Raw genomic sequence first — 25,025 nt, forward strand, 5'->3', positions numbered from 1 at the left:
TTTAAGTTTTATTCTAGCTTTTTTCCCTTGCCAAATAAATTTCAAAACTATTTTATTTAAATCTTGAAAAAAATCCTTACCCAATCTGATTGGGATTGTCTGAAACAGATATAGAATTCTAGGTAGAATGTTCATTTTAATTGTAGCGATTCTTCCCATCATTGATAAATGCAAGTTTTCCCATTTCTCCAAGTCAATTGCTATTTGTCGTTTTAATCTGGTATAGTTATCCTCTTTAAGAGTACTACATCTAGGTGATAAATATATCCCCAAATATTTAACCTTACTTGTGTTTTGAATCTGCAACATTTCTGACAACTCTTCCTTTTGTGTTGCTGGGATATTCTTTGTCATGATCTTTGTTTTATCTTTGTTTATTTTCAAGCCTGCTACTTCTCCATATTCCTCTATTCTTTCTGGCAATTTGGGTGCGGTTTCTAATGGATCTTCAAGAATAAAGACTAAGTCATCTGCGAACGCTTGCAATTTATACTCTTCTCTCTTAATTTTCATTCCTCTTATTTCTTCTTCTTCTCTGATCTTTCTATTTAAGACCTCTAGTGTTAGGACAAAAAGTAGCGGTGATAGTGGGCAGCCTTGTCTTGTACCTCTCTTTATTTCAATCGGCTCTGTTAGTTCTCCATTTACCATTATCTTTGCTGCTTGTTTCTGGTATATCATTCGTATAGTTTGAGTGAATTTCTTCACTTTCTGCTCCAGTTGCAAAAACATAAATTGCCAATTCACATTGTCAAAGGCCTTCTGCGCATCGAGGAACATCAGTGCCAATTGTTTTTCTGGATGGGCCTCATAGTATTCCAAGGTATTCAAAATCATTCTCATATTGTCTTTAATTTGTCTTTTAGGTAAAAAGCCATTTTGATCTGAATGGATGAAGCCATTTAAATATTTTTTAAGTCTCTCAGCTAGTATAGATGCAAATAGCTTGTAGTCTGAGTTTAATAAAGAAATTGGTCTATAGTTCTTAATTTGTGTTAAATCAGTCTCTTCCTTGGGTAGTAGTGTGATATACGCTTCTGACCATGACTTCGGTATTTGGCTCTCAGACATCACTTCATTCATGACTTGTAGGAGTGGAAGGGTCAATATTTCTTCAAATGTTCTGTAGAATTCCACAGGTAGTCCATCTGGTCCTGGAGCTTTCCCATTGTTTTGTTTTTTAAGTGCCTCTGTTAGTTCCATCATTGTTATTTTACTTTCTAACATTGTTCTAGTTTCATCTGGTACCTGGGGGAGATTGGCATCTTGTAGGTACTTTTTAACTCGTCCCTCCTCCACCTTCTCTTGTTCATAGAGTTTAGCATAATAGTCTTGTATAATTTTTTTTCCAGTGTTTCCATACTGAATTTCTCCTTGTTTATCTCTTAGTTGAAGTATTTTCTTTGTTTCTCTCTCTTTTTTCATCTTATATGCCAACCACCTGCCTGGCTTGTTCGCATATTCAAAGTAATTCTGTTTGGCACCTCTAATTTTTTGTGCCAGTTCTTCCTTTTCTAATAGGTCCATTTTGTGTTTAATTATGTCCATTTTTATTTTAACATCTTTTTTTTGTGGTACTCTCTGTAGTTCTCTTTCAAGTATTTTATAGTCATTGTCTAGAGCTTTATGAATTTGTCTTTTCTTTGAGTTTCTCTTCCTTGTGTAGTCTATTGTCAAGCCTCTGATAACAGCCTTCATTGTGTCCCAAAGATTCTGCAACGACGTATCTTCTTTCCTATTTTCTTTAAGGAAAAGGACTAGCTCTTTTTCCATCTTTTGTACAAACTCTTTTTCTTTCAATATAGTGTTATTTAGTGTCCATCTAGATCTTGCCCTTTGGCCTTTCCATTTAATTAAAATTGGATTGTGGTCCGCCCAGGTACTTGCTTCAATCTCAATTTCTTTTATGTTGGAGCTCAACTCCGCTGAGACCCATATCATATCTATTCTAGAGAATGAAGAATGTCTATTTGAGTAGAAAGTATATTGTTCTTTTTTGGCATTTCTTTCTCTCCACATATCTTTTAGATTTAGTTCATCTGTCATCCTAAAAAAAGATTTCGGCAGAGGCTTCCTATTTAATTTTTTTGTTTTATGTGTTTTATAGTCCATATTTTGATTCACAATGCCATTAAAGTCTCCCATCATACAGATATCAGCATAGTCTAGTTCCAAAACTTTTTTGTGTAGTTTTTTGTAAAATTCATCTTGCTTTTCATTGGGGGCGTAGATTCCAATTAGGAGTGTCTTTTTGGTATCCATAATTTCCACCATCAAAATTCTTCCCTCTTCCTCTGCATAGACTACTTTTGCTGGAATGTTGCCTTTAATATAAAAGACCACTCCTCTTTTCTTGCAGTTTGCCAATGATGTAAACATTTTCCCAAGCTTTGGTTGAGTTAATAAGTGTTCATATTTCTTTTGAATATGTACTTCTTGCAGACAAATTATATCAAGTTGTAATTTCTCTAATTTATGGAATATTTTCTTCCTTTTAATTGCCGAATTAAGTCCATTAATGTTAATTGTAATCATTTTTCTTTCTTCCATGTTTATACTTTATATACAGGATTTATCGTTCTAGTAGATCTAGGTTCTCGTTTTTCTTTGCGGTTTCCATTCCCTGTCGCCCCTTCTTTCTCACTTCCACCTACTGCTCCTTCTATTTTTTCGGTCGCGGTTACAGGTGGTTCCAGTATTTGTACCGCTGAATCATCTTTCCCAGCTTTCTCAGCCATTTCTCTAAAGTATTCTTCGTAAAAAGCTTCTGCCTTCTCCGTTGTATCTATCCTGTGTCTTTGTCCTTGCCAAGTACATAGTAAACCTTCCGGTATGAGCCATCTGTAGTTAACACCTTTTTTTATCAATACTTTGGTCAGAAATTGATATTCTCTTCTCCTCTCTCTCACCTCTCTTGGAATTTGTTTGAGTACTACAATCTCCTTACCTTTATATTCTAATTTTCTATCTCTCAATTTCTGTAAAATTTGTGATTTAATTGTTTTCTTAGTAAATCTTACATGCACTTCCCTTGGGAGAGCATTTCTCATTGCATATCTTGTGTATACTCTAAAGCTCTCATCAATAATTTCTCTTATTTTGTCCTGGGACATCCCCAGAACATCTATCAAAATATTTGAAATTATCTGAACTAAGTCCTCTCCTTTTTCTTCTTCTATGTTTTGAAATCTTAAGAAAAATTCAGACCTGTCCATCTCCCATCTTAATATTCCACTGCTCTCTCTTTCTACATCACTTAGTCTGGTCTCTAGCTTCTCGGTTTTCTTCTCTCCTTCTTGAATTTTATTTTCAATTTTTTGAATTCTGTTTTCATTTTTCAGCATCCAATTGTGTATACTTTCTACTTTTCCTTCCATATTATCAACTTTTTGCACTATGCTTTGACTTTGTTGTTCCATTACCTCCATTTTTTTTACAAGGGTGTCTAGCTTGCTATCTTTACTGTCGATTCCTGCTTGCATTTTCTGCATCATTTGTATAAGTGTTTCAAAATTGGCTTCCTTCTCTTTTTCCTGCTGGGACATCGTCTGTGTTGTCCTCTGGCCTCCCGCAGGTGAGGGGGCAGAGGTTGATGTAGAGCCAAAAGCAGCTGCTTTTCTACTCATAGCCAATTAGTATTAGAGGGTGGAGAGTTATAAGTATGGTAGATGAAGTACGTAAAGTACACAGAGGAAAGGAGGAAAAGATAAGAAAGGGGGGGAAGGAAAGGAAAAGAAAAGGGAGAAGGGAGGGAAAGAAAAAGGAAGAAAAAGGAACTTTTCCAACTATTTTGTTCAAAATTTAAATTGGATCATCTGTTGATGTCCAATTTCTTCACAAAGGAAAGAAATGCAGTAAGAATACAAAAAAAGGATATATATATATATATATATATATATATATATATATATATATATATATATATATATATATATATATATATATATATATGAAAATGTAAAATAGTAAAAAAAAAAAAAAAGGAGACACCCCCCTTCCAAAAAGGGAAGAAGAGGTGCTTCAGCTACAAGTGGGGGAAAAAAAAGCAAAATATATATATATATATAAATAGTCAAGCGATCAAAAAGAACGATCCAAAGGTTAAAAAAGATAATCAAAACAGAAAAAAAAAGGGTAAAAGATCAAAAAGTCAATAGTGATGATCAAAAAGAAAAAATCAATGTCGATTTCTCCACAGCAGATGGTGTGAATATGGTGTTGAGAGATGAAAGAATGCCAACAGGCTAAAACAGATAATTTTTTCCGGACTCTTTCCCCCCCCCCCCTAAGATAAAAGTCTTTCCAAGGTCATTCTCAGCTCTGATGTTTTGTCTAGCAAGTTTCCAGCTGCATAAATACGTGAATCAGATGCATTACAGGGGGGATTTTGATAGCAAAGCTCAAGTCCACAAGGTGGCAGTGTTGGCTTATAATTTGTAGTTTATAGCTTGCTTTAGCCTGTTCCGTGGCGTTTGTTAATTACTAATTGTTCAGAAAGGCTAAAAGAAAGTGAAGAAAAGCAACAAAACAAAAAAAAAGCCACAGATCTTCAAAGCACTTTAAGTTTAAGATTCAATGTCCCCATTAGATTCAAAATTAAAAATATCAACAACAAAAAAGAGGAACAGAAAAGGCCGATTTAAATTACAAGAAAGTCCAGCCCGGCTTCCAAAGATAAAAAAAAGGAACAGAAAAATAAACTTCAAAATGGCAACATTATCCTCGCCGCTTTTCTCACTCGTCAGCCTTATTTTAAACTAAGATTCCAAATTTAGAATGTTCTCTTTCCAACAAGAAAAAAGGATTTAAAACTCACACCAAACGACATGTTTATATCCAGCTCTCTCTCTGGGCTTCTGCAGTTGTAGTCAGCATCTGCTGATCTGGAATTCACTGGATTAGGAGGGCTTTCCTTAGGTTCCCAGAAATTTTGCAAACATCTCTGGGACCACTGGAGTTCCCACCACGTCACTGTCTTTACGGGACAGCTTAGATTCAAACGAATCGTCCAAAAATAACCCCGGTATAGATGGTCCCTCAGGAACTGCCTGAAAGTCCGTCTTCTCACTGCTAAGCCCCGCCTTCTTCCTTTTCTGATACTAGGACATTTGACCCTCCTGCCATGGTTAGTAAGGTTCACCTGCCAGCCACTAGAGTGTGTTGAGAAGCTTTGGAGATGAAAGCGCAGTTCACCCGCCAGCCACTAGAGTGCGTTGAGAAGCTTTGGAGATGAAAGCACAGTTCACCTGCCAGCCACTGGAGTGTGTTGAGAAGCTTTGAAGATGCAGGCACAGTTCACCTGCCAGCCACTAGAGTGCGTTGAGAAGCTTTGGAGATGCAGGCACAGTTCACCTGCCAGCCACTGGAGTGCGTTGAGAAGCTTTGAAGATGCAGGCACAGTTCACCTGCCAGCCACTAGAGTGCGTTGAGAGGCTTTGGAGATGCAGGTGCAGTTCACCTGCCAGCCTCTCGAGTGCGTTGCTAGTGTTGGCTTAAGGCACTGGATTGCAGTTCTAGAGTGGTCACTAAATGGCGCTGCTTGTGTCTATCGTTTGGATTGGTGGCAATTGCGTTTCCTTTTTTTTAATTAAATGTTTTTTAATTTTAGTTTGAAACAGGTATAGCATCTTTCTTAATATATCAATCGATTACAAATAAGTTTTGGTACATCTCCTCCACAGTCAACCAACGTAACTCATATTAACTCAAGCATTATTATATATCCATTTTCATTTAACTGTAATTATTATTTAGGAGTATTGGTAGGAGTAATAATCTTGAACAATACCTACCCACACCGATGGGAAGGGAGAGAAATCAAAAAAAAGAAAAGAAAAAAAGAACAAATATAAAATAAAAATTAAGATAAAAAATAGTAGATAATACAAAAAAGACAAAAACGATAATCAGGAAAACAAAACAAAACACAGGTGTCTGTTATGAAAAGAAAAAAAGAAGTATATCAACTGGTTACAACATGTTTTGGTGCTTCTCTTCCATTAATTCATATTAATTCAGATATCTTAACTCAAATATTTACCATATCAACATCATTATACCTCCAGTTTCAATTATTATGGTTATTTAAACATCCTTCATCCTTAGCTATGCTAAAGAATTAATCCATAGCACATGCTGACAATTCATTTACTTATTTGTAAAATCCTCTATTGTCATCAAATCCTCATATCCTATTTTAGCTAAACCTCCATAATATTCAGTTATATCATATATCATAACATTTTCCCAGTATTGATTAACATTTGATTGTATGAATTTTATTTAGTTTTTTTAATAGTGCTAATTATTATAGTTAATACTCTTTATGTATAATCTAAAGGCGTTTTTTCATATCCAATTGTCAGTTATCATATCAACTCCACATTATATACATTACTATCAGTATCCATTATTATTCAGCAATATCTGTTACAAGAGCGAGCAATTGGGTTTAACTAGTTTTCAATTGTATTCATCAATCTATCAGCCAGTTCCAAATTATATATATTGCTATCCATATCAGTCATTATTCAGCTATATCTATTACAAATTGAAGTAATCCGATTTAGCTAATTTTTGGATGTATTGTCCCATCTGTCAGCCTGTGTCCCTCCAACAACGAGATTTCCTCAGCCCAGTAGCCATTCGTTGGATAGATTTACCAAATGTTTCCATAAGCAAATCCAAACAAAAATATTTCGGCACCTTTGGATTCTGAATGTCGGTGATGAAATAATAATGTTGTCTTAGGCTTATAAAATTTCCCAAATTAACTTTAATTCGCAAGGGTGGATTCTCCATTCCTCCTGCACTTTGTCTCTTTAAATGAATCTTCTTTATAGCTTCCCCCTCCCTTTCTTCCTCTGAGATAGACCAGACACCATTTCTCACATTTTCCATTTGTGTTTCAGGAACATTTAAGCATTCAACGATCTCAGTTTTAGCTTCAGATTTTAGAATCAGTTGATCCAGGGTTCTTTCCAATTTTTGGTAAGAATCAAAGAGTCCTTTACACGCAGAGAAAAGAGCCTGAAATGAAATCTTGGAGGTATTTTGGGACGCCATGATGTGTCGTAGTTAAATATTAGAAGCTCTCTTTTCCCCCCCCCCCCCCACAGGCTTCGAAGCACTTTTTTTTTGTCTCTTACAGGCTGTCAATCTTATCTAGTTGTAAACAGAACTAGGTAGTAAAGTAGTAAAAATGTCGAATCGTGACGGGCTAATTAGAAGGAGATAAGTTTTACGATCCACTTGGGGAGATTCAGAGGGGGGAGGATGTCGCGGAGTTTCTTGAAGCATTTAAGAAGTAAAGTAACCACCAGTTATAAATCCATTAGAAAAGCCAATTCGCCGCTAAATCTTCTTGTTGTTTGGTTTTCAATTAGCTTAATTTTTAACACGAACAGTCTCTCTTGGATAATAAAATCAGCTTACCAGATGACATCACTTCTTCCATTCTTAGGGGCAACCTGCAGTTTCAGTTAGCACGCAGCTAATCCAAAAAGGAATTGGCACGGGGAGTTAATACCCTCCCCCAGAGATTTGCGGATATCTCTGGAGTCCTGGGTCTCTCCCCACCTTCACTGTCGTCTACGGGACAGCTAGAGTTCAAAGAACCCGTCCAAAAATCCTTTGGTATAGAGGAATTTCAGGAGTAGCCTGAAACTCCATCTTCTCACTGCTAAGCCCCGCCTTCTTCCCGGCAATTGCGTTTCCTGTTTGAGGTTTTTGGCTCAGCTGCCTCTCCAATCTTGGGATTCTTAAGGGACTGGACCCAAACTCGGAACCCCTCTTGGACCTGGCTGGCTTGATACCTCCTAAGGGCTTGCACCTTTTCCCACTTCACAAACAATAACAATTCAGCAAGAACATAATATGCACTCTCTTTTAATTCATTCAGCTGGTCTGCCACTGGCTTATGTCTCTTTTGGCTTTCTGCAGGCTTGCATCAGTTGGCCTCTTTATTGTCAAAGGAGTTAGGAGATCTGCTCTGGGCTGCTGGCTTCTTCCTTACTCAAATTTTGTTTGCATGGAGATTTTTCCATGAGGCATTTACTATACAAAGAACTTCTTTTTTGTTGTTAGCTTTGGGAATGAAAAGGGGGGTTGCTTTACCATGCAAACCCTGATTTCCCTTTAGCACTCTCCCTCAATTGCAACAAAGTCCTTCACCTCAGGAGAGATAATCGGCCTTTGCTGAAATGGGTTGTTACTCTTTGCTCCAAAAAGGGCGGGAAATCCTGGCAGCTTTCTCAGTCAAATGCAAACGGAGGTTTGTTTGTTTGTTTGTTTGTTTTTCCTACTTGAGGGGAATAACTTCAAAGCCTTTTCACTCTGAGGAGGTTGATGGAGGTTAATGTCTTTTTACTTCGGAGCTCAGAGAGGAGGACAAAGGAAGTTAAAGGAATGTCTTTTTACTGCGGAGCTCAGAGAGGAGGACAAAGGAAGTTAAAGGAATGTCTTTTTACTGTTCTGCTCCGGGCAATGAGGGTTCTGCTCGGGCAGCCAGTTAACTCCACGCTTGGGAATATTTTTCAAATCAAGTTTATTGTCAGGAATCCTTAATAACAAAACTTACAGTTCAGTAATGAGGTTCTTCTGACTTTCCCTGATCTGTCCCTTCACGTAGTGTAAAAAGACATTAATTCCTCTAACCCATGCTGCTGGTACAAAGCTGCTTCTGCTAGTGCTGATGGCGATTCAGTGAGTGCGAAGCAACAAACAATTTCCCGGGCAAAATACCCACTGCCCAATCAGGGAGCCCAGATATGGTCACATGCTATGGGACTACGTTTCCCACAAGGTAATTGCATTTCCCATGAGATAGCTGCTTAAAGGAGACAGCTTCTAATTTTTTTAATTAACTATACACTGTTGGGACAGCACAATCAGAGTTCTATATACTGTATAGGAAATGATTAAGTATTTGTCAGCCTCTACTTTGGTTGCTTGCTATCAGCTGCCATTGTAACGAAGAGGGTGGGGGCTTGTGGTATTTGTGGGGGGGGGAATTTCAGGTGTTGGAGGAGATTCATGAAGGCAGTTTTGCTCTCACCATCTTCTACGCATGCTGATAAATTGTGTTTAGGTTTGGTCAAGGTCAACCATCTCTGCATACCAATGGAATGAGGCCACTTGAAGATGCACCCAACATGACACCTTTGGGAGTTGCAGATTGAACATTGGGTTGGGGTAATTGCAGGGAGGGCTCTGGGTAAGCGTTTGATATGTACATGCCTTTTTCTCCCAGATCCTGCTTTTCTTCAGCTGCTTTAATTTCATGTCTAGTAAAAGTACCTTTACCTCTACTCAAATGGAGTTGGGAGTGGGACAGATGAGTGATCCTGAGGAAAAGCTGGCAGGGGTTATGACTACCTGACACCGGCCACCAGAGGCTGCCTGGCAGGAAGGCAAGAACCAGGATGAAAACCTTAACCCAGGGGAGGAGGTCTGTGGCAAAGTACACTCAGGAGTTTCACAAGCTATCTGTGTATATGCAGGGGTGGTCCCAGGCGGTGTTGATGGACAGCTACATCATGATGTGTACCAGAGCTGTGTGAACAGGAGGGGGATCTGTGACCTACAACACTGGTATGTGCTGGCAGCTGATGTGGAGATTGACCTAGCCAGAAATCGATACCGTGGAGGCAGCAGCCAGGACAAAGACCCCCCACACACACACACACTGAAAGAGCCACAAAGAGCAGAAAAAGGGGATCTGTTACCAAGCTGAGGTCAAATGCGCGTTTCTGATGTGGAAAAGAGGGGCATCGGGCTGCTGACTGCTTCGCTAAGCTTGACCCAAAACCGTCTTCGGCTGGAGGGAGGAAACCTGAGCGGTAGTCAGGGAATCGCCGTGAAACCACCCTGAAAGGTGTGGAATTTGCTGATGTCCTTCCTCCAGGTCAGGAGGAGAAGGGACCCCCTCCTTCTTTGGAAGAAAGTGAAACCGACTCTGACTCCAATCCCTTGGTAAGTCTCCATTAGAGCCCCATGACCATCTCAGTAGTATTAAAAGTACCCTCGACTGGTGCCCATGGGAAGATGCTGGTCCGTTTTATTTTCTGGCTGTACATGATGCGTAATTAGCCCTGAAGTGGTGAAAAAAATGGGTTTAAGACTGAGAACTGTGAAAGAACCCATTGCCTTTTGCCAGTTGGTCAGTTGCGGGGGGTGCGGGGCAGCCCATTTTGTAACCGGTGGAGATGTGGAGGAAGACCACCAACAATCCCTGAGTTTCATCATGGTGCCGGGGATGTACCAGCCCCTCATACTGGGATTACCTTGGCTGCGGAAATGGAACCCCCAGGTAAACTTGCGGAAAGGGTGGCTATGTAACCGTTCAGCAAAGCCAACAGAGGTGGAAGGAAAGACTTTCCACCTAACCAGAGCTGTTATGGACTTAGCAGCTTTTTTGCATGAAAAAATTGAGGGAGAGGAAAGAATTCCAAAAGAGTATTGGGACCTCAAAAAAGTTTTCGGCTTCCCACAAGCGCCCCCCCCCCCCCCCACCGCACCTCCAATTGCAGCATAGAAATCCTCCCAGGGGAGAAACTCCCTCAACTGCTCTGGTGTCATCGGGAGCCATGGGAAAGTGGATTTAGAGGTGCCCACTGATTTGACGAAAAGGCTCAGGGAAAGCCTTGCATCTGATGAGTGGTTCAAGCTACACTCCGATGAGTGTACCATGCAGGATGGCCTTGCATAGGTAGGAGCCAAGCCATATGTTCTTGCTAGTCTAAAAAGCATTGTCCTCCAACAGGCCCATGACTCAAAAATAGCTGGGCATTTTGGTTTCGTGAAGACATTACATTTGATTAAAAGTCAGTTCTGGTGGCCTTCTCTGAAAAAAGACATAGAATCCTACATTGCTATTTGTCCCATTTGTGCAGTGGCAAAGCGACCTAGGAAAACCTCAAGGACTACTTCAAAATGTCATTCAACCTGGTGCACTGTGGAAGGAGATATCGATGGATTTTATTGTCAAGTTACCAGAAAGCCTGGGAAATACTGTCCCAGTGATCACAGATTTGTTCTCCAAGCAAGTGCATTTTGTTCCCTGTTCCAAGATTCCGTCAGCTAAAGCACTGGCTAAACTGCTTATTTTATACGTGTATAGGTTAGTTGGAGTTCCTGAACGTATTATTTCAGATAGGGGGTCCAATTCACCTCCCTCTTCTGGAAGGAGTTCCTGAAGTTAATAGGCTCCGCCCAGTGTCTAAGCTCCTCCCACCATCTTCAGATGAATGGGGCTTGTGAAAGGGCTAACTTGGTTCTAGAGCAGTATCTTGGATGCTATGTCAATTATCAACAGGATAATTGGGTTGACCTCTTGCCCTATACAGAGGTGGCACACAACAATTCGGTACATAGCAGTACTGGAATGACCCCTTTTAAAGTAGTGTTTGGCCAGGATTTTGTACCTATTCCTGAATTGCCTAGAGAGGAACCACAGAACCTATCTCTATTTGAGTTGAGTGATCAGCTTCAACATTTCTTGCCTATGACTTGCAAAGCCTTAGACGCGGCTCACCAAGCAAAAACAAGCTGATAAAAAAGGTCAAAGCCAAAAGAATATCAGGTTGGGGATAGGGTGTTCTTGTCCACTAAGTTTCTTCAGACTACCCAGAAATTGAAGAAACCTGATCTTAAATATGTGGGTCCTTTCCCCATTGTTAAAATTGTGAATCCTGTCACAGTGCAATTGGAATTGCCAAAAACCCTTAGGAGAATCCATTCTGTGTTCCATGTGAACTTACTAAAACCGGAATATTCATCTTTAATGCATTCACCTCAACCCCCACCCCCTGTTCTCCTCCTTTTTGAAGAAGAACAACATTTTGAGGTTAAGGAAATCCTGGATTTGGTAGCCTGGAAACATTTCCCTCCATCCCATGCTGAGTGGGTGAATAAGTCTGAATGTCAAAGCTCCTAAACTCTTGTAAAAGTTCCATACTATATATCCTGATAAACCCTAGTTGTGATTTGTTTTGTTGTTGTTGTTGTTGTTGTCTGTTTTATCTTTTTCTCCAGGGATGATGTCCTTTCTGCAATGTCAGCCTCTACTTTGCTTGCTTGCTATCGGCTGCCATAGTAACAGGAAGGATGGGGGCTTGTGGTATTTGGGAGGGGAATTTAAGGTGCTGGAGGAGATTTATGAAGGGAGTTTTGGTCTCACTAACTTCTACACATGCTGATGGCTTGTGTTTAGGTTTGATCAAGGTCAACTGTCTCTGCATACCAATGGAATGAGGCCACTTGAAGATGCACCCCACACGACACCTTTGGGAGTTGCAGATTGGACATTGGGTTGGGGTAATTGCGGGGAGGGTTTTGGGTAAGCATTTGGTATGTACACGTTCACGCCTCTTTATCTCAGATCTTGCTTTTCTTCAGCTGCTTTCATTTTATGTCTAGTAAAAGTACCTTTATCTCTACTCAAATGGAGTTGGGAGTTTTCTTTCTTGGATACTGAATGGGGCACGCCTGACAGTATGGGGCACGCCTGACTGTCACGCCTGACAGTAATAATACCCTCCGAATAGATTTATTTTGTAGAAAATAAAATGAGTAAAAAGGTGACAAAAACAAGAAACCAACGGGTTCCCGTAACATTAACTCCAAACAAGTCCATGGTAGCTTTCCATGATGAGACTTTTCTAATACTTTAATATTTCCCTATTATATTCTTTCTGTTCCAGTAAAATGGATCTTGCCTTCGATCAAATTGCTAATCTACTGAACTATTTTTTCTAGATATCTTAAATTAGTAAATAAATGTCATATTTTAGTGAAAAAAATGTTTGCTTTTAAATGGAAATAAGTAAAGAAAAGTTTTTAAGTTTAATTTTTGTTCCTTTAAGGCATTGAAAGTACGGCAAGCAGACATTACTCGAGAAACAGTACAGAAAAGTGTATGTGTTCTAAGTCAGCTGGTAAGAGATAAGACAACATACGATACTTTGGTTTTGGATGTTTAGTAAATATGAATAATTGCATGAACTGAAATCTGCATCAAAGGTATCCTTTCCAGAGAATATGTTTGACAGAGAAAAGTACTCTTTATAAACAATTAAATAAGAGCAACCCAACTGGATATGCTCGTACTACTATACTTTTCAACATAACTGTTAAAGTATTGAGATTTAAGAGCTGACCAGCTGTAAAGTGTAAAGTTGATGGTGCAAGTGTAAAGTTGATGAAATGTAAGGCTGATCAGTATTGGTATAGCCAGTTAAAGACTATGAAGGGTTCCACAAAAGTCTTTACCACTTTAGGAGAGCCAGCAGAGGGAGTATTTCTCTCTCCTTGTGTCCAGTATACATTGTTCAGTTCTCTGTAAGAAGAAAATTTATTACTTGTCAGGTATTCGCGCACGTTCAGAATATGAAGAAATAGTTTATGAAAAGATTAATTTGAAGCATAGAGTTTGGAATTGGAATCTTATTAGGCAAAACAATGCAATGTTCTTCACAATTAATTTAAATCTAAATACTTGTCTCCCTAGTCTTGTCTCCCAGTTTATTATTCTTTTATAATACCAGTTTTTTAATGAAATAGAATGAGGTACTTTGCCCATATTTTACTGTATTATTATCTAATGTTTTGAATAAAAGCATATTTTAAAAAATCCATAGATTTATGCACAATTAGAACCAGTGTTGCTTTGAAAGCCAGATGTCTCAAAAGTGCTTTTTCAAGAGGCAACTGAACTTTCTGGTTTTTTTCTTTGAAGATGTTTTGCTTCTCATTCAAGAAGCTTCTTCAGCTGTGACTGCATGGTGAGAAATGGAAAAATGTACACTCCTTGCAGACAGCTGGTCATTTGCATTATTTTAGCAAGTCATTAAGGTCACCTAAAGATGTATCTATGTAGCGGTCAGCAACCTGCAGCTCTGAAATCGCATGCAGCTCTTTGGGCCCTCTGCTTTGGCTCCATGTTGGTTGATCCCACCACTGGGTTCCCCCCCTCATCCTCCCCCCCAATCATTGGCCTGAGAAGGTAAGGGCGATGGCAGGGAATGGAGAGCGGCTGGAGCTGATTCTTCGGTGCTTCCTCTTGCTGGAGTTCTTCCAGTCCTTGCTGGTGCTGGGCATGCCTTGATCACTTGGGGAGATTTGCAATTTGCTTTCCACCCCGAAACACTGGCCCAACCTGGCCACGGCCGACACCGGCCTCATTAACACGAGGACTGGCAGGATGGGAACCAGGATGACGGGACAACAGAAAAGGGGACAGGCCCATAGCACCCAGCCATGACTTTCACCACTCGTAGAATGCTTTTCAATGAAAGCTGTGTGTGTGTGTGTGTGTTTGTGTGTGTCAACCCCCTGGCCAAGCAGGTACGCACAAGCGGGGAGACCCTCAAGTGAGCACCCACTTGCCTCACGGACACCTTTGCTGCACTGGCCTAGCCAACCACTCACTTGAGGAGGGTCTCCCAGCTCGTGCACACCTTCCTGGCCTCGCCACCTCCTCTCCCCCTCACGAAAAGGAGGGGGAGAGGAGGAGGGTCACCAGAGCCTTAGTAGAGGAGCAAAGCAGCCCTGTACATGCCTTTGTGCCCCATTTGTGCTTAAGGCAACCCTCACCTCCCGCCATTTCGGGCTGGAGCTTGCACCTGCCACGCTTGGCCGTAGACCTGCGGGGTGGGACAGACATGGCAAGGGGATGGCCAGAGCCTTAGTACAGGAGCGAAGCAGCCCTGTACTTGCCTTCGTGCTACATTTGCACTCAAGGCAGCCCTCGCCTCCTTCCTCACAAGGGGGAAGGGGAGAGATGAGAGAGAATTCTCCCCTTTTCTTTCTCTTACCTCTCTATCTTTCTTGCACATGCACACACAAGCAGGATATCTTCTTGAGTCAGGATTATGGCAGCGGCAGTGGCAACTCCTCCCGCTGTCACCACTGTATGCTCAAGTGAGTAGCTGGCCACGCTGCACAGGAGAGCCACAGCTTATTCCCTCCCTGCATTTGGCGGTGGTGGCAGCTGTTCCTTCCTGAGCCAAAACAAAGGGGACCGTGGCTGGTGATGTGCTGTCCCCAAAGGATGTGGAATCGCAAAAAGCAGCCTGATGAGCCAATGTGGAGAAAACACTAGGGGCCCTAGGATGAGAGAGAAAAATGAGAAAATGAAGGGAGAGAATGAGGGAGAGGAAAAAGAGAAACATGATCGAGAGAGAGAGAGAGAGAGAGAAGGGAGTGGGAGAGAAATGAGAGAGCTGGAGGGAGAGAATGAGAGAGGGGGAAATAAATGAGAGAGAATGGGAAAAGAAAGGAAGAAAGAGAAAGAAAGATAGAAAAAGAAAAGAAAGAAAGAAGAGAGGGAGAGGAAAAAGAGAGAAAAACAGAAATGAGAGGGAGGGAAGGGGAGAGATAGAGAGAGAGAGACCCATTTCAACCTGGGTAGGTGTGTCGGGGGGGAGTGACATTGAGTTGGCCACACCCACCCAGGTTTTGTGGCTCCCGGTGTTTTCTTTTCTGTGGGAAATGGGTCCAAATGGCTTTTTGAGTGTTTAAGGTTGCAGTCCCCTGACTATATCATCATGATTGGTGCAAATGAGTGTGGAGCCTTCTTGGAACTTTTGAAATGACTGTATTGTAGATTGGCAATAGATGATGTCACATCCCTCCCCCTCTGTTGAGAGAGGGCTGTTCAGTTTTGACATTGATGGCCTCTTTGACTCCTCTTTCAAACCAGCGGTCCTCTCTGTCCAAAAGTGTGGACTTTGCTGTCTTCAAAGAGTGGCCTGTATCTTTTAAATTCAGGAGGATTGCTGAATCTAGTCCTGTTATGTTTGTTCTCCTATGTTCTGCCATGTGCTTATGAAGTGGTTGTTTTGTTTCCTCAATGTACAGATCTGTACCTGGCTTGCTGCATTGTATTGCATATACACATTGCTCAGTTTTTGTCCGGGTGTTTTATCTTTTATCTTGTCCACCCTAAAGATAAAACACCCATATGATACTGTATAGAATAACTGACCATTCTAATTCATATTCATAAATTAGTTGCAACTGTATGATATATGGCTTGAAGAATATACAGTGTATTCAGATTATTCAAATTCAACTGTTTTTAATGACTAGATCCTGTTGTTATTGTCTCCTTGTTTGTCTTTGTTGATATAATATGATGCTCTTTTTCTTGCAAGCCTCTATATGGGCTACTTCAAGCTAAGCTGCAGCTAATTACACATGCCTACTTTGAAGAGAAAGACTTCTCACAAATTTCAATTCTTAAGGTATGTTTTAAATATACAAAAGTACAATTGTTTGAAAGATTATGAAAGAGAGAATGGGGAGGGAGGAAGGGTGGGTAACATTAAAAGTGTAATGGAGGAGCCATTGCTAATAGAAGAGTATATACACTTACCAGAATCCATGTTCAGAATAGAATGGAAGGTTCATCTTAATTATATTCTTTGCAACACAGATAGTCCTCATCTAATGACTGGTTGTTCAATGACAAGTAGCACTGATAAGTGCTGCTTAATGCCTGGTTCCCAAAGTTATGATCATTGCAATGCTTCCACAGTTACATGATTAAAATTTGAGTGCGTGGCAGCCCATCTGCACTTATGACCACAGGGACTCTTCAACTCCCATCTGCCTATCTCCCTCATCTTTGCCCTCTAGGCCACCTGCACTTTGCTACCTCTGCTGGTCTTGCCACCCTGTGCTCTGCTGGCCCTGTTTTCTGTCAGAGCTTTAAAATCTGCTATGGAAGTTGGTATCCTTGTCCAAATTGCATATGGCCCTTGTCTAATTTGAAAGGCGTATGAGAAAGTCACAGCTTTAAGAAGAAGGCCTAGTGCAACACCAGTTGCTTTGTAAAGGGCCAAGCTTAGTGTGCCTGAGCAGCAGCAGCACCAGAAGGAAGAAGATGCAAATGTCAGCTGGGGGTGACAGGGTTCACATAGCCCTGTAATTCAGGCCTGCTAAATGTTAATTTCCTCTTACCTGTTATTTACAAAAGAGAAACAGAGATCCAACCTGGTGTCTATTGTTAGTAAGCTAGAAGGCAATTTCTAGCAAGAATCTGACAGCCAGTTTTGTATGCTTAAGAAAGAGTTATTGTTCTTTGAGAATACTCCCTCTAAAAGTTACTGAAACTATTGCTAAGTGATATTTTTGAAAGCTATATGCACACATTATTTGTAAAATAGCATATTGTATATAAAATCTTTGCAAAATTCCGTTAAAGCTATATCTAAAGCAGTTCTGAACCCCAGGATTCTAAAGGATGGATAACTATATCTTTAGAGACTCCAAAAAATGTTACATCTCTTAGAAAATATATTTTGGTAGATTTTTCTTATATAAAGTAGACCTTTTCGTTTCCCCCCTAAAGTTACTTTTAAAACAAGATGCTCATGCTTTCAACATTTTATGGTTTTTCAGGAACTTTATGAGCACATGAATAGCTCACTGGGAGGGAGCTCACTGGAAGGGTCACAAGTTTATCTTGGTAAGCTATATATTATAACATAACACTTCCAATTTTTATAAGTATTTTATTACATATAAAGCTTAATTCCAATCATGTAAGTCTGAAAAAAATTACCAGTTATTTTGATTATCTTTCCCATTTGTCAAGCACCAGTGTGCCATAATTTGTGTGTCATGTATCATATAAAATATTAGGTTTTATGTTCATTTCAACTTATTTTTTTGCATTTCAATTTCTTTCTGATGAATTTCTTACAAAATAGTTTTTAGAAATCACAACCACAGTATTAAACATGTGTTATTGAAACAGATTATTCAGTCTTTCTCCCATTTTTCTCTTGGAGGACTTGATATGAAAAGTTAAAATCCAAATCACTTTTGAGGACTAATAAAATAACTCAACTTTTTTCACTATAATTTTATCCTCTTCTTCTTTCTTTCATTCATAGTGCCAGCAAGCTTCTCTAATGCATAATGAATCCAAATTAATTTACAGTATATAAAGAAAGTTATTGCACCAAGTTTATACAAAGGAAAATACAAATGACCAAAAAAGTCAAATCTTGTCTAAAATATTCATTATAGTAAGTAAATAATATATTGGTCAGTGATGAGAAATAGTATTGTCAGTTGATATTTCCTTCAAAAACCTGCCCCATGTTTTAAAACAATACTAAACAAAGAAGACATACAATGCAATAAAAATATTTTTTTCTTAATGGTGGTAAAAATCCAGTACTTAAGGATGTTTCTCATAGTAAAATGAATAATGAGGCAGATCTTCACTCTTGCTGCTTATAAAGACTCTTTACATTCATCTATTTGCCTGCAAAGTAAGAAATCATAGGCTGTGAAAGTTTTGATGTTTTATACAAAGAGAGATTATCTAAATAACAATTCACAATATTGCATTACTACTACCCCAGAGAATGAATTCATATGTATAGTAAATGGAAACAGGTAAGACTCTTACTTAGAAGATTTCTAAATGTTAGTTGCTTTTATTGAAATGTGCCATTTTCCTCTCCATTGTTTTTAGGCCTGTCCCCACGAGATCTGGTTCTTCAATTTAGACACAAGGTATGTTATAAAATTGAAATGTACATAATTATTTCCACTTCTTTGAATCTTAAAGAAAGCACCATGTAGTTACAAATATAAGTAAATAAAAGAAAAGTTTCTGGATCTATATTGCACATTGATATGACACTTGAATACTTTAAGCATAGGGCCACTTACAAATATATTGCTGGACTACTAATGTTTAAGATCTATCTTTCTTTATGTTTTAAAGGTTTTAATTCTTTTTAAGTTGATTCTTCTAGAAAAGAAGGTAAGATTATTCCCATATTTTCTAAAAGGCAAAATATATGACTTCACTAACATTATTTCATTAATACCTTATGGAGCCACATTATTCCATTATGCAGTTAGCCAGGATGGAGAGGTGCTAATTGTGTTTGTTTGCTGTAGATGTATTAATATTTTCATCAATCTTATTTGCTAACTTACCATAAATTACAGTTTGCTAGTGAAATTAAGTCTCTTGCTTCCTCTCTCTGAACAGACATATAAATGTCCACTATTAATAGGCAACCTGATATATGTTACTTATATATTATACAGATATTTTTTTTAACATAATATTTTTTATTTCCATTTCATTCTATACAATCACATGTTTACTGTGCATAACCGGAGCATATAACATTGAGTAATAAACACAGCCCTCACTTATATAGAAAATGCCCCCTAAAATACAAACCCAATATGCCACCTTGACCCACCATACACCCTCTTTCAACCCCCTCCAACTTTCATTCTTCCTTCTCACATACCCCTCTACACCTACTTCCCCTCCCCCTCTATCTAACCCTAACCCTATCACTCCCTCTCTTAATCCATTCCCTCCCTTCCTTCTCCTCCTCCTCTCTCTCCCCCTCTCCACCCTCCTTCTTCTTTCACTCAGCTCCTCCCTTCAGTATACTTCTATTACCTTCCAATATATTCGGTTTGTTCTGTTTTAACACTAACATTAAAAAGCCACAGTATACAAGTGCAATCATGTACTTTAGAATTTAACACATATTATATTTCCCCCCTCCCCCCCTCCCTCTAGATCCCCACCTCCCTTCCCTCCCCCCGACTTCCCAGAGCCCATACATGGTATAACTTTTTGACAATCACAGTCTAAAATATCTCTACATTGAACTCAGCTTCTTACTGTTACCCAAATTTTAAACAGTTTAAGTTATTACTGCTACTAAGCATAAGCTATCTGAAGTTTCTTAATCCCATATTTACTTTGTGTATAATCAATCCATTTTTTCCAGTCTCGTTTATATCTCTCGTTTGAATGTTCTTTGAGATATGCTGAAATTTTTGCCATTTCGGCTAAGTTTATAACTTTCAAAGTCCATTCTTGAATTGTAGGCAAGTCTTTCTTCTTCCAATATTGCGCCACCAAGAGTCTTGCTACCGTTATTAAGTACAGAACCAAATTAATTTCTGCTGCCGTAAAGTCAATACATATACCTAGTAAAAACAGCTGGGGGGTGAATTTTATCCTTCTTTTGAAGATGTTTTGCAGGATTCACCATATTTTTATCCAAAATGCCTTAACATTACGACATGTCCACCATATATGAAAATATGTGGCATCAAGAGAACCACATCTCCAACATTTAGGCTGAACATTCGGATACATAGAAGCAAGCTTTTTGGGATCTAAGTGCCATCTATAAAACATCTTATAAAAATTTTCTCTCAGATTTTGTGCTTGTGTAAATTTCACATTTCTTACCCAAATTCTTTCCCATGTGTCCAGCATTATTGGTTCCTCAATATTCTGAGCCCATTTTATCATACAGTCCTTAATCAGTTCCGTTTCAGAATCCATCTGTATTAATACATTATATATCCTCTTTATATGCATTGAGCTTATATTATACAGATTTTTAAACTACCTAACTCTTTGGATTTTGAGTGGCATACAATGGAATGAAAAAACTTCATTGGACAAAACAGCAAACTTTCTTCCTCACTTGCAGAAGCAAAAACACTCAAAAAGACACCAACCCAAAACACAGAGAAGGAGCCATGATTATAGTGGTATTTTAAACGTTGGTACAGCAAAGGTCTTTCAAATATTTAGCCTACAATATGTATCCTCTGTTGGCCCTGATTATTGATCAAGAGAATGTAATCCATAAATAAATCTTACATAAAAATCTTACAACTTTACATAAATATGTAAAATATATGCATTATAGAGAATAAAAGAAATAAAACTCTACAATTGAATCTAGAAAAAGTATATCCAAAATAAAAGTTTTAATAACGAAGTAACACTTATCTTCCAGAACATATACTCCAACAATTGGTTGTCTAAAGTTCTCCACTAGATTTTGATGTAAATTGCTGCATAATGGTTCATAATGCTCCATCATAATGCAGCTAATGCATTGAATAGTTAGAGCTCCCCAACACCAGGCCATGGCCTACAATTGGGCCATGACCTATTTCAAAGTGGACCGCAAACGCGATGAGCAAGCACACACATGCAAAGTGCAAGTAGACCTTTGTGTATGAGTGCAAGAACTCTCCATTCATATGAAAAGCTCTAGTCATGTGAGTGGAGAGTATGCCTGCCACTTGGACCAAGGGGCATGTGCACACATGCATGCACCTGCCACTCACACATCCCAGGCCGAGCCCAGCAGCCAAAGTGAAAGGTTGGGGACCACCGAGTTAGAACATTTGTGCAAATAATGACACAAGAAGCTGATTATGTTTTTAAAAGCTACATTATACCCTCTATCCATAGCTTCAATCTTCAATGGGATAGGACTATGTTGGCGAACCTATGGTAACATAACACAGGTGGCACGTGGAGTCATTTTTGCTGGAACAGCAGCCGTCAGCTCCAGCACGTATGTGCATGCCAACCAACTGGTTTTTGGCCTTCTGGAGAGCCAGGAGAAGGCGTTTTTGCCCTCCCCAGACTTCAGGAAAGCATTCAGAGCCTGGGGAAGGTGAAAAACAGGCCCAATGGGCCAACCGGAAGTTAGTTCCCAAACTTCTGGTTGAGCCATTGGGTCATTTTTCACCCTCCCAGGCTCTGGAGCTTTCCTGAAGCCTGTAGAGGATGAAAAACGGCCCAACGGGCAAACCGGTTGACGAACTTCCTGTTGACCCATTGGGCCTGTTTTTCGCCCTCCCCAGGCTTCAGGAAAGCGTCTGGAGTCTGGGGAGGGCGAAAACTCCCACATGGGGGGACACATGCATGCAAAGAGGGTCGTGTGCGCATGTGCAGATGGGGGTCATGCACCCATGCGCAGGTGGGGGGCACATATGCACACACAACAGCGTGCGAGCACACAATTTTGGCACACTTTAGGAAAAAGGTTAACCATCACTGGGAAAGAGTCGGGCACAGCCTCGGGCGAATGGTTATGTTGCGCTGTCGCAACAGTGCAATACAACAGCCATGAAGCAACCACGCTCACGAGCAGCCATCTGGAAAAACCCCTTTCCAGTTAGGCACAGTGCCATTCACTGACCTAGGGGTATCGCCAAGCCGCATGAGTGCCTGTTCACTGCCATCCAGCTCTTGTGCCTTGGCACCTTTGAAATGCCAGTGAATGGTGCTCTGCACTACTGGAGAGGGGGGTTGCGCAAGTGGCTTTTCCACACTCGCTCATGTGCCTCCCAGCCTCACGATGCCCTTGCCCAGCTCTCCCTGTAGAGCCAGGGCATCTCCGCTGCCGCCGCTGCCACCACCACCATCCCAGCATCCCTTTTTCGGCGGCTTCCAAACTGAGTCTTCCGGCAATGGCCTCTCTGGGCGTACGCTCTATGGTTATACACTCTGCTGGCAGCTGGCCCATAACCATAGAGTGTACACCCAGAGCGGATGGTGGTGGTGAGGGCGGTGGCAGCGGAGGTGCTCTGGCTCTGAGGGGAGAGCTGGGCCAGGGCATTGTGAGGCTGGGAGGCGCGTGAGCAGGAGCATAACAGCTGCTCGCACAACCCCCATCTCCAGCAGTGCAGAGCGCCATTCACTGGCATTTTGAAGGTGCCAAGCCGCGGGAGCCGGACAGCGGTGAACAGGCGCTCATGCAGCTTGGTGATACCCCTAGGTCAGTGAATGTCACTGTGCCTGGCTGGCAAGGGGGTTTGCCGGGTGGCTGCTCGTGAGCGTGGTCGCTTCATGGCTGTTGTGTTCCGCTGCTGCGACAGCGTAACACAGCCATTCACCCATGAGGCTGTGCCCAGCTCTTTGGGAGCCCGCTCGCAAGAGAGCAGCTGCCTGGCAACTCCAAAACAATAAACCCTCCCCTCATAATAACGCCCAAACCATATTTTGTGGGTAAAAAGAAAACAAGACCTTGTCTTATTTTCGGGGAAACACAGTACTCACCCCCTACCTATCTACTGTATTTCTCTCTCTCTCTCTCCTTCTACCTACCTACCTACTTTCTCTCCCTACCCATCTTTTGCCTCTTCAAAACCTTGGTGCATCTTATACTCCGGTGCGTCTTATACTCCGAAAAATACAGTACTTTAAGTCATAAGGTCTGGATTCATAAATTTTCAAGAAGTAATAACACAGATTGCAATATATTTTGTTTGTGGTTGTTATTGTACAGGAGGTGGAGTAAAACAGCTATATTAAATATAAGTAAATTGATACTACTGATCATCATCAATCATCATCAACCAATCTTTATTATGGTAACAGACCAGCAAATAACAGCATTAAAATGATTATAGTAAAAAATAAAAATAAAAGGCAGAATAATATATTGTGATTGGTAGTGGATTAACAGTGGATAGTTTGCCTAATTTTACATACAGTATAGCAGAATTTGGCCACATTCAGAAAAACTATTTCATATGGACCTGATAACACTAATTGCACATAAAAATGATCAGTGTTTCCCAGATATTTTACTGAGTAAAGTGTAATAAATTTAATCCATCTGTCCTTATAGAAAATGCAGTATAGCAGGGCATGAATTATAGTTTCAATGGCCCCTTGTCCACAGGGGAACAGACTCACCTCATATGGTATTTTTTTATATTGGCCCTCCAAAACCGCTGTGGGAAATGCATTGCAGACAAGCGTGCTAAGGTTAAAGCCCTTCGGATGTTTGAGACAGTTATTTGATATGAATTTCAATGTGGAGAAAAACCAAGGTTTACATATAGGCAGGAAAATAAAAGGTAAAACTACAGATTAGGTGTGACCTGGCTCAAAACTATGAGAGGGACCTTAAAGTGCTAGTGGATGATCACTGAATATGATCCAGTAGTGTGCAGCAGCCACCAAAATGGCTAATACAATCCTGGACTATATAAACAGAGTCACAGAATCAAGATCACATGAAGTATTAGTACCGCTTTATAAAACCTACTAAGACTACACCTGGAATACTGCAACCAATTTTGGTCACCATACTACAAAAAAGATGTTGAGACTTTGGAAAAAGTTCAGAGAAGAGCTATTAAGATGATCAAAGGTCTGAAGACTAAAACATATGAAGAATAGTTGCAGGATTTGGGTTTGGTTAATCTAAAGAAAAAAAGAATTAGGGGTGACATTACAGCAGTATTCCAGTATTTGAAGGGCTGCCACAAAGTAGAGGGGCTCAAATTATTCTCCAAGGCACTAGAGCAAGACAAGAAACAATGTGGTTGGAGACTAATAAAGAGAGAAGCAACCTGGAATTAAGAAGAAACTTCCTAACAGTGAAGACAATTAACTAGTGGAACAGCTTGCCTCCAGAAATTGTGGGCATCTCTTCACTGGATGTTCTTAAGAAAAGTCTAGATGGTCACTTATCTGAAGTGGTATAGGTTCTCCTGATTGAGTAGGGAGCTGGACTAGAAGACCTCCAAAGTCCCTTCCAGCTCATTCATTTTATTCTATTCTATATAAATATCTTGCTGCTTTAAAGGGGGTAGTTTGACTGCTTCAGTTATTTACTCTGGGTTCTTTTCAGATCGTATACTACTGATCTATTTTTCCCCCTGCTTCTTTTCAGGTTCTGTTTTATATCTCTCCAGTTAATCGACTAGTGGGAGCATTAATGACTCTCTTATCACTATTTCCTGGTTAGTATTTATGTGTATGTGTGTGTTCTTATCAAAATGCCCCTTGAATTCATAGCCATTCTTAATTTAATAATTTAATTTATTTACTTGAAATCCATTCTGAATTTTAAATGGTCTCCCTCCCCTCAAAAGAAAGAATAGGCAGGAAAGGTAAATGTAGACGAAAACCATGTGTAATGCCCAGCTTCTCCAGTGCACTGCTTGGAGAGTCCAATAGTGGGTTAACACAGCCTATCTGCCCTTGGACTGAGTGATGTTTTTCTGTTGACCACGCCTCCCTTTGCCTCTGCATGCTCAGTTTGAAAATGAAGGAGACAGTCCTGTAATCAGTTACAGTCAATACAGTCACATCGTGTAAGAGAAATAAACACCCCGGGCGGGTTTGGACTCTCCTCGCAGTGCCCCAAGAACGACCGTTCAGGTAAGCCAATGGTCTTTCTCCAGTGCACTGCTCG

At 40.2% G+C, this 25,025-nt stretch overlaps 1 protein-coding gene across 2 annotated transcripts in view; it reads left to right on the forward strand.

Moving 5' to 3' along the window:
• Positions 1 to 25,025, forward strand: part of AVL9 (AVL9 cell migration associated) — a 159,791-nt gene that overhangs the window by 66,135 nt on the left and 68,631 nt on the right. For both annotated transcript variants that reach the window (XM_032235109.1, XM_032235108.1), the window contains 6 exons: positions 12,864 to 12,935; positions 16,155 to 16,244; positions 17,404 to 17,470; positions 18,491 to 18,531; positions 18,746 to 18,784; positions 24,501 to 24,570. In XM_032235109.1, the coding sequence (XP_032091000.1) occupies positions 12,864 to 12,935; positions 16,155 to 16,244; positions 17,404 to 17,470; positions 18,491 to 18,531; positions 18,746 to 18,784; positions 24,501 to 24,570 (379 nt within the window). The remainder of the gene's footprint in view (positions 1 to 12,863; positions 12,936 to 16,154; positions 16,245 to 17,403; positions 17,471 to 18,490; positions 18,532 to 18,745; positions 18,785 to 24,500; positions 24,571 to 25,025) is intronic.

This window comes from Thamnophis elegans, chromosome Z (assembly GCF_009769535.1).
Source record: "Thamnophis elegans isolate rThaEle1 chromosome Z, rThaEle1.pri, whole genome shotgun sequence".
Classification (NCBI taxonomy): Eukaryota; Metazoa; Chordata; class Lepidosauria; order Squamata; family Colubridae; genus Thamnophis; species Thamnophis elegans.